Source organism: Montipora foliosa, chromosome 6 (genome assembly GCF_036669935.1).
Source record: "Montipora foliosa isolate CH-2021 chromosome 6, ASM3666993v2, whole genome shotgun sequence".
NCBI classification, from domain to species: Eukaryota; Metazoa; Cnidaria; class Anthozoa; order Scleractinia; family Acroporidae; genus Montipora; species Montipora foliosa.
The window spans coordinates 2,697,416-2,708,241 of NC_090874.1; the positions used below are offsets into that span (position 1 = coordinate 2,697,416).

The 10,826-nt window shown below is 37.8% G+C and overlaps 1 protein-coding gene across 1 annotated transcript; it reads left to right on the forward strand.

The window, feature by feature from the left end:
* The first annotated feature begins 7,249 nt into the window (after positions 1 to 7,249).
* LOC138008531 (homeobox protein Nkx-6.1-like) lies at positions 7,250 to 10,356 on the forward strand. The gene is made up of 2 exons (XM_068855849.1): positions 7,250 to 7,717; positions 8,594 to 10,356. Exons 1-2 carry the CDS (start codon positions 7,396 to 7,398, stop codon positions 8,947 to 8,949), a joined length of 678 nt encoding a protein of 225 aa, XP_068711950.1. The 5' UTR covers positions 7,250 to 7,395; the 3' UTR covers positions 8,950 to 10,356.
* The last annotated feature ends 470 nt before the right edge of the window (positions 10,357 to 10,826 follow it).

The following is a 10,826-nucleotide window of genomic DNA, read 5'->3' on the forward strand; positions in this document are numbered from 1 at the left end:
ATGTGTTCTTTTCCTATTGTTGCTGAAATTGATTCTAACGAATTGCTTATTTGCGTACTTATAGACTTTTTCCCAATGTTGCCTTGATCGCAAGACAAATACAAAAGAACATTTCTCCTCGAAAGAGGAAGAAGGGTTCATTTGAACAAAAATAAAATGGTGGCTGATTGGAACAAGGCAGAATAATCAATCAGGCACTTCTTTTGTAGCCTTTTTTTAACTTCTATATTTTTAATTATTCTAGTTAAGTATATTGGTATGGATTGTGCTGGCAATTTTATTTTACTTGGAAAAGAATTATTTTTTTAACCGAAATATTTCCCGTACTGCTGTATGTATTTCAATAGTCAGTATTACCGGTAAAAAATATGCGTAAAAGGCTCCAGAGTTTAGAAATGGAACTGCATCTACTCAATTAAAAAGTTGGTTGATTAAAGTTGATGAAGAACTTAATTGTTAGGCTTCTTGTACATATTAGGATGATGGCGATCAACTTGCTTAATTTTAAAGAAAGAGTGTCATTGGTTTTGCATCGCAAAATTTGTAATCTCCAACTAGCTCTACATTAGATTTCTCAAGTAAGTTGAGGGGGGGTCTTAATTAAATTTCACAAATTCGATAATGAATAAATAAACATTTTCCAAATAGACAGATGCCACGCCTTTGACTATCCATAATGTCTAAGTATTGCATCAACATAAACACATGCTTTAACTTATTTAGAATGTCAACATATGATAGATTGAAACAATCGCTCATGCACAGAAGTCACAAACCACGTTGTGAGCTTTGCCAATAAAACATTTGGCATTTAAGAGGTCCCGCAGACATGCCAGGTCTGTTCTTGATTTAAACAGCGAGAGGGTTTCTAGGTCTACAGTTTCTAGCTGAGGAATGCCACATACTTCTGTTTCATAAAAGGTAGGTAGGTTTCATAGTTGTCATCAATGGGTTCACCTCCCAAAGACCGAAAAATTATACAGGTTCGGGTCCTACGGCTTTCTGCGGCAGCAATCCTCTTCTTCTCCCTTTTTTTCTTCTGTTCCTTCTTTTTTCTTGATTTGGATGCTTTAGATTTGGCACCAATAGGAAATGTCGCTTTATATTTAGCCATCACCCTATCCAGGTCTTCTACAAGATTCAGAACGTTTAAACCGACTTGAGACTTTATTGAATGACGTTGTTCAGCATTAAAATTGTGTAAACAGCTGAGGCCAGTCTTTAGTGTTTTTCTAACTTGGTTACGACAGCATTAAGCTTGTCCTGGATATCATTTGCCTCTTGTTTGCAACGTCTGATGTTGCTGTCATCATGGGGAGCTGGCTTGTAATCCTCTCGGAGAAACCTTCCTGCACAAGCAGGGTTGTCGGATAAAAGATATTGGTATCTGTTCTCAAGTTTTTCAATATCTTAAGGTACGGGTTAGAGAGGGGGGGGGGGGGGGGGCACATCATAATTTTGAGAGAACGTGAGGGGAGGGGGGGGGTCACAGCTAATCTTGACGCTGCTGGAGGGGGGGACCTATCTAGTTCTTCCTTTGGTGAAGCTCATTTTAGGACCCCCCCTTCCTGATAATTATTGCACAGTCCCTAAGTTCCCTGTGGGACGTTAAAGAACCCAAGCACTATTCGAGAAGAGTAGGGGAGAAAGTTCCTGGTGTTGTGGCTGTCCTGTTCTCTCCAGCCGAAGTGGCCGGCATGGCGGTGATGTCTCTAAAAAGGCTTGTGGTGTATGAGGCCACCTAAGCAGAAATAGCCACAAGTCAAAAAGGGACTGAGTGCTGGAACATGTAGATGTAGATGTAGACGAACAACTCCCATACTAAGCGAGAAATTCTCGTTTGATTTTACTTTGTTAGTTTTTTTTGTTTATATTCGTTTTTGAAAGAATATATCTAATTTTGTTATATTTATGAAGAAGTTAAGAAATTTTATTTTTGCAATTATGGAGGCACTACTTTCTGTTGCATTTTTACTGTTGTATGAAATTGTAGTCTTTTTTTCTTAAGAGAATGCAGAGTTCCTTGCTTGCATGGTTTCGTATTTGCGGTTGGGTTTTGTAATCGCTTGCCTTGCTTTCGCATATCGATTCGATAAACATGTCCAGACAGTGAATGACTCTAGCAGAATATTGAAAATACAGAAATTAGAAAAACTACACGACCACAAAAACAGAGTTCCCCCTGAAAAAAAGGCTCACGCCAAAGTAACCGTCCTTGGGAATCTGTCGGTGGTCAGGCCATCCGATTCTCGAAACGTTTTTGTTCAGTAATCAAGAACGCATTTTGACAGTGGTCCCTGTCGACCGTGGTTTTTCCGGTGCTGTCAAAGCAATGAGTGCAATATCGTTTTTTCGAGTAAAATTTACTTTGGAATTCACCAGTTTGGCAATGAATTTTTGTTGAACCGCACGAGTTTTAAAAGAAACAAGCACACCCTCAGCGAGTGAATGCAAAAGGAAAAAGTCCTTTCAGAGTGAACTGTCAATACCCAGCGAATAGAAATCACGCTAAAATTAGAAACTATAAAAAAAAAAAAACATTGTCAGTTCAAGGTCAAAAAAAGAGTTTACTGATGTACTTACTTTATTCCACTTTATCTCTGAAAACGAGATCATTCACATTTTTATTTACTTCATTGAAACACGCCAGGTTGGATTGGAACAAGAATCGGCAAAATACGGCAATGCAACCAAGAAAGGACGACTTGAACTTCAAACAAGATCCGCTCCAACACTAAATTACCTTTAGATGCTTTTAAACAAAGTTCTGAAAACACAAGCTAATGAAATTTCCCCCTAATTTTACGAGAACTCATTGAGATTTTGTGTTTATAATATAAGGGCAAAATTTGCTTGTCACTGTTGAGGCACATCGAAAACCAGTTGGGCAAACGGATTAAAAAAGCACTTGTTCGCTCACATTTTAAATCAAACCAAACAAACAATTCAACTTTATCTTTGTGTCCAAAATAGTACAGATAATTGTTATTTAATTCCAGTTGTTAATAAAAATTCGAGTTTTATTCCTGAACAAAGGAAAAACCGATTAAACCACTTTTCAAAAATACATCCACATTAAATAACGCATCCGTAAAAGTAACAAACGGTGCCCAAGGAAAGAATTTCTTGAGTAACTTCTTCCACCAAGTATGAGCTATTACTGGCATTCCGTTTTGTCGTTGTCGTTCTCTTTCGCTCTCCTTTCGTTTCTGTTCTAGTCATAGACATCATGTAACCTTATCAGAGCTTCTAAAGATATACCAAAAATTGCAACACAGAGAAAAAAACAGCTCTAAGCAAATTAAAAATAAACACTCAGCTTTAAGTCTATATTCCTCCGATGCTTGACTTGAATAACTGCGTAGCCACCAGTATGGACCACAGCTATCCTGATATGTCAAACTGGATTGAAACCAGCGAAAAATGCAGAAAGAAAACATTTTCCAAACCGTTTTCCACCTGAACACTGTGTAACTATAGATGACGTAGTATTGCTGTGTAGCCGCGTCGAGCCACAGAAAGCGCGCGAAAAATGAAGCCTCGCTTACGTTTAAGTGAGTTAACCTGGGTTGTGCCTGCAATTTTAATCATGAAAACCAGCACCTGGTCAGGGGTCAACTTCAAAAAAAAAACAGCTGACCTCAGCGGATACCTTGTTTTGACAGGTGTCAATTGATCAAAACATGAAACTAGCATGATACTGGTCACATTGGCATACATGGAGGGGTGGACGTACGTACGGACGGTCGATGAAGTCATAGCAGAAACCCATAAGGGTTGAAACGTGTAACGCGCGTTCACAGCTTCCGAATATTCAGTGCGAACTGATTGGTTGAATGTTTCAATGCTAAGTACCATATTTGGAAACCCCTCGCTCTTGTTGTTCCAAATATGGTACTTAGCAAATCGAATATTCAGAAGCTTGTTTCCCAGCACACAAGGGGCCGTTACACGTTTCAACCCTTATGGGTTTCTGGTCATAACTATAAAACCAAAATTTCTCATATCGATTTGGTTACCATATTTTCGTAACTATGGTACTCCGAGCGCGCGCGCCGAGGGAGCTCCGCTATGAAAAGAGCCTTCTATATATCAGATGCCTTGATTTGGAACAGCATTCCACTCTCTATCAAAACACTAAATAAAAATCAATTTAAAAGCAAACTAAAGAATAAACTCCATGAAATCATGAAGAACGACGACGATTACATAATAATTTCTGATATACGAGTACAATTCACAAAATCATAGCATTGTATGTTACTCCCAATATTGAGTACAGTCCGCCTCCCGGTCTCACTCTGGATATAAACCACACGACAATCTAGATTGCTTCTAGGTTTGTTCTTTGAATATAATTTATGAAAATTTTAAATTTTCTTTTTTCCTCTTTTTCCCGCCTCGAATAGCCCTCGCTAATTGCGGGCAAAAGCCTTTAATTTTTTAGATCAAATAAAGAAGCGTTAAGATCACTTCACAAACAAAAGTATATCCGGGCTCTCATTGGCGTATTTGTTCTCTTTGATGACGTTATTACACTTTTCAACAATCAAAATAAATTTACAGTGGGACTACAAAAAAGGGAATTTTATCAGTTTTACGGGGCTTGTTCGCTTGAGCTCAAAGCAACCCAAAAAAACCATTATGAGTTTTGCAACGTGATTTGCTCGCTTACTCCGATCTGTTGTGCGATAGATAGCGAATTCAAAGACTATATTTGGAATTGAAAGGCATCAAAATACTCCATTTTGTTGTTGAATGGAAGTTCGTGTGTTCGTTCTTGATTGTGTGTCAGAATTTTGAGAAAATGCAACTCGTGGCTTCAGTAACCGTGCAAAGTCACTTCCAGTCTGCTATCACTTTGTATCTTTTTCGGGGTACATGAAAGGTGTCCTTTTCAGCCTTCTCGGGCTCGAGATAGTATTTACTAGAACTGCATGGCTGGTGAAAAGAGCTGCATCATGCTGGGAAATAGCTTGATGCTTCGCTTACTTCTCAATGCTTCGCCCGATGGCTAGGAGCATCGAGAATTGGTCGTTTTGAAACAATGTTTTTAACCACAGAATGGTACGTCATATGACACACTCAGCTAATTAATGTTCATTATGTGTGTGGTCTTGTACCGTCAACTGCTTAAATTAAAGTGAAGAGGCGTAGGTTTCCAGTGATAAATAATAGCGATTTTGCACCCTATACAGAGTGAGAACATATAAAAGAACATTTTATAGATTTACAAATGGACCAAATCTAGTCAGGGTGGTAAAGTCTAACCTGAGATCAAATCGATTCCAAGATATCTGACTTTACGTTTGATAATTCTGTTATTAAAGTCCCCCGCCTTTAAGAGTGTTTTTCAAAGACGACAATATTTCGTCATCTTAAACTACTTCCAAGAATTGCAAGGCGTATTAAGGCAAATTAGGGTTTTTGAAGAGACGTAAATTTTTAACAATTCTGAAATCATTTCTAAATTTCACCTGCGCCATGCCAAGCGATGATTGATTCTTTCAAGTTCGTGTCCAAAACTTGTAAACACCCTTGACAGCATGTTGACGAAAGGTGGGTCGGAGAAACTCTCTTTTGATATCTGACAGTACACAGATGAGTACTAGTATCATGGTTGATCAAATTTCTTTGTAAATTGTGTTCCTTCTCGGCTTGGGCCGAACCGATTTGTCCTCAAGTTCCCGTGGCCTGTTACCGTCGACTGGTCGTGGTTTCGATTCGCACCCAGGTCAGAGATTTTCTAAGAAAAAAGTTCCTGATGCTGTTTATCAGCGAAGGTTCTTCATTCATTCATTACAGTAACATAGGGCCTCACTTGATTTCTGTGCCGTTTAAATTATATATACGTGCTACTAAGGGCAACACTCATTCAAAAATACATTTCAAACAAGCAGGCTGCTAAACGGTGAAAAACGGAATTAAACCTTAGAAACTCATTGCTTCATTGAAAAATGTTTAAGAAAGGGATGGCTATAGAAATATGACAGGACAAATGCATTGATAGGCTGGGAAAATGTGAAGAAACGGCAAACGTTTTATAAACAACCATTTATTAAGTAGGAATAATTGTGTTTAGTATAAATACACAGGTGATTATACAAAATCGCGCGCTCTCATTGGCTCGCTATCTCGGATTATCAGCCGATAATCACCTCGACGGACAAAATGGCTGCCAGTAGTCGTTTTGTCACTGTAAGTGAAGATGATTTTCGCGTTGAAATGTTTTTTTTTTCTCTTTTTTGAAATAATCACCTGTGTATTTATACTAAAACAATTATTCGCCTCAGGCTCAGTGATTATCGGTGAATATTCACCGATAATCACTTCGCCTTCGGCGAATAATTGTTAAGTAATCCTTTTCCGATTGTTGTAATGAAAGAATTACAAACCAAACTTACCTCTCCCCTTCCTCAGTTCATTCTTTTCGGAAGAACTAGTTGGGCGTGGCCATCCTAGACCACAATACATTGTAACAGTGTTCACGTGAATCAGTACAACGGAGGTTTAGATCTTGCATTTACATAATGCATCGGGAATGTAAGACAGCTCACTTTTTAGGATTACTTAATGGAGCTTCATCGTTCCTCAGGGCGTTCCAATTGTTACTTTCAGGATACTGTTTATCTGTTTTGACACGCTGGTCAACGTACTTATCTTTTCATACGATTACTACTTAATTTTCTCCTTTTGTTATTCATTTGGCTAGCTCATTGTTTGGTTTACACCAAGTAATAAACCAATATTCACAACTAACACATGCGTTGTTCTTAATACAGACAATTATTGCATAAAGGCGCCCATATTGCTAATCACGCGTCAACGCAATTTACAAATTGTACTCAATTGGTCTATAAATAGACTAACCACACGGTTCTTTTCATCTTCTTAAATAAACCCAATTTGCAAATTTATTAATAAAAGTTTCAAAAATGCCAATTAAGCGTGTATATACAAGCGAGGAGTTTCAAGTGCGCAAGACTTCTGCTATATACGCAGGCACCTTTGCGTTCCCTCTTCATTTGTCGCGCTAATTTTTTTAAGGTGAAACGCAAATTTATCAACAAACCAATCAATCATTCCGGAGACTTAAACTGGCTTCCTTCCCAAACACCTGTCAATATCATCCAATCATCGCATGACATTGGCTCATGACTACTCCATTATTCGCTATCATCCATTACAAACCTACTATATTAATTAATGTTTGCAGCGAGGTTCTATCAATCAAGTCGATACGCCTGAAGGCCCTGTTGACAGCCGCATCAAAACTTAAGTCAACTTTAGTTTATTAATGTTAACTTATTCTTCACCACCCAAGCAGTACAGAAAACATAACCAGGCGGCAAGTTAAGACGAGTCATTATCGCAAGGTATAACTATTCATACATCATGGAACGACCTTCATACTTCTTTGGCCCGTTCATGGATGTCAAGCCTCGAAATATGCCTCTATATCCCTCGCCAGCTTCACCTGAAGTAAAAAATCCGAGATCTTCAACACCTCGAGTTCCCGTTACAAAACCGACATCGTCTCACAGAATCGACGATATACTAAGTAAGCCTGATCCTGATCCGCCTGCAAGCGAGTCACCGGCGCTTCAATACCGCGCCTATCCCGCTGTGTCATCGTCGAGTCGGTATGGCTACAACCCGAATGTACCTTTCCTTTGGAGCGCTATGTTGCAATCACAATGGCGAGAAAGATTTAATGGTATGTTGAGAGCTTTAAACGAGGATAACGTATCTATTACCTTATATCCAGTCCAACTCCTTTTTCGTACAGTTACAAGAGGGAATTAATTTTGTTCCTTTAGAACTTCTTCTGACTGGCATGGGTATTTATATCTCGCTTGTCCAAAAAGGCTTCTTAAAGACACGTAAATCTTAGAATAAGGATCGACAATTCGAAAAATGCGGACCAATGTCATCGCCAAAAAAAAACTAAACAGTTATTCGTAGTTGCAAAGCGCAATTTTTGCAGGTCATCTCTTCGGAGGAATGCAAGCTAAAAGGTGACTCTAACATATATACTTGTTTGCGCATCGCGAAATTCGTTTAAAAAATTCTGAAGAGTTATTAAAAATGCTACGCTTAGAATTTCACATAAATAAAGTTTAGTTTACCGTCACCTTCTTATTTTATTAGTTATTTTGTTTAAAAACTGACACTAAGGCGATGACATTAGCCCCTTCACTCTGAATTTGACAGTATTATGATAATAAATACTATAATCCTTGAGAATAACATATATTCTCTTCATTTCCTCTGAACGCTTTATATTTGCACAAAAGTGTTCAGCTTAACAAAACAAGTTTACTCATTAAAAAGCACCTTGAAGATAAGGCAAACTCATTGCTTTATAGAAAACACGTAATTTGTTTTAACTTATGCAATACTGCCGAGTTCCCAATATTTAATTTGACAAGAAAGATAGGTTTTTACAATATGACCACAGTGTAAATTTTCATACCATAAGGTTTTAACTCTTAATTACAACAGCTATTAAACTCAGTAGATAACCACGCTTAATAGCCGCGCTAATCCCAAATGAACTAAGTTGAAACCATTTGTTTTTTGTGTTTTTTAGCAACGCAAAACCATACTGCGTGTGTCGAAAGTGACTCAGACGGAAAGAGAAAGCACACCCGACCAACGTTTAGTGGTCATCAGATTTTTGCCCTTGAAAAGACCTTTGAACAGACCAAATATTTAGCGGGTCCAGAAAGAACTCGGTTGGCGTATTCCCTTGGAATGACAGAAAGCCAGGTCAAAGTCTGGTTCCAAAACCGAAGAACAAAATGGCGAAAGCGGCACGCAGCGGAAATCAGCGCCAAAAAATCAAACGATAGCTGCAACATGGAACGAGAGAGAGAAGGATCACAAATCGCCAGTGAAGAAGAACAACAACACAACAGTTCTTCTCCAGAAGAAAACGAATATTAGACGAACCAGGAATTCAAAAGCTTTATCGTGCGTCCGACGTTTTGAGTGTGAAATATGTGAAAGTGCGATGCATTTGAAAAGCCAGCAAAAACAAATAAATATCTAAAACGACTAGATCCACTATGGATCGCCTTCTTGCAAAACGTTGAATATTCTAGAGTATAAAGCAAATTTCTAGAGCCAGGCTTCGAATAACACAAAGCGTAAAACAATAGGTTATAAAGTATCATCATTTTATGGATTTTATTGCATATGATGAACTGAATGTGTTTGATAATTTACTGAAATATGAATTCATTCGGAGGTACCAGTGATCACATGAGTTCAACTCAACCATCTCACGGTTGCGCACGGACGAATTCCACTCACTGTGATTTGAACTTTACTATAACGTGTTAAATGTTTCCTTATTCGTGGAGACTACGTACTTTTAGAAGCCGCTACTTTTTGACGAGTTTTCGAAGAGTGGGAGAATCGTCTCTCTTATAATGATACAACGGCAATGCTTACTTTGGATAGATTAAACTGGTAACAAAGACAAAAAGGATACTTTTCATTTTCTTATGTGTTTACGTAGCAGAAAAAATCTTAAAAGATACTGAAATATATTGTATGTTTACAGCCTTCCAATTGCCTGTTTTATTCACAAAATTCTTTTAAAATCGGAGATATGTAATTATGAACAACTGAAGAACATAGGGAATGTAACAAGTAGTTGTTTTTAAGAGTAGAATATTATAAATCGTTAAGGGTTTTAATATTAGTTGCGTATCTTTTGGAATTATTTCTTGTCGCCAGCTGTTCCTTCCAGGACCTTCCAGGACCTTCCAGGATATTATCCTTTTACCGGCGAACCATTAACGTCATAAATAATGCAACGAGCTTGTTTGTGACAAACTGGGAATGTAAGTTGCCTTTTTAATTAATCACTCAAACAAAATGAACAAGTGCCAATTTTCTGTGGTTCTGGTGGCCGGCTTGTTATCGGTGATTATTACTGGTGGCAAAATATGGCCTCCAAACTCTGCGGCTTAGTAAAAGATTTTCCCAGGTCTGATAACTTAAATATTTAGACTGGCAAAATAAAATTTGACCACCGGTTGATACTTGTTCCAATAGCAAACTTTGTAAAGTATTCACAAGAGCAAAATTTTATCCATATATCACTATTTCGATATTCTATTTATTAAAAGCATTTGTACAAAGGTTCATTTAAAAAGGTTCTAGCGTCGTGGTCGAGTTACCTATATATAAAAAATTAAACATGCTTTGAAAATGGTAGAAAGCTGGTCAAATTAAGTTTGCACAGGCTATGCCTTACATTGGGAGTTGCCCTCCTTTTGAACGTTACCGCTAAACAAATCATTCGGTCAGTGGAGAAAACCGTGAAATTAAAGTCGTTTTTAGTTAATAACTATTTCAGCTGTGGTGCGAATGGGCTATTACAATGTAAAGTTTTATCAAAAGTTCCTTTCAATTCAAACCCTAGAATTTTACTTTTTCCTCAATATAGGACAGACCACAATATGAAAAGAAAACGAAGTTGTAAATACTCCTCAAGGGTAAATTACAACGTAATAAAATATTAAGGTCCTGAGAGATAAGATTTTTGTCGTGGGGCAATAATGATAATAAATTATTTTGCATTCTTCCTTTCCCACGTACAACTCCAACTTGGTTGGGGGTCAGAAGTAGGGCTCTTTTCTTTCTTTCTTATTTCTTTTTTTTTTTTTTTTTTTTGCAAGACTGATTTGAAAATTTTGACAATCGACGTCGAGACAAAAGCAAGAGTCTTGTACTTTCGATTCATTTAGCGTGGTGTACATTATTGCGCTTGCAAAAATGCAGCATTTAGCCGGCAATTTCAGTTCTAGCAA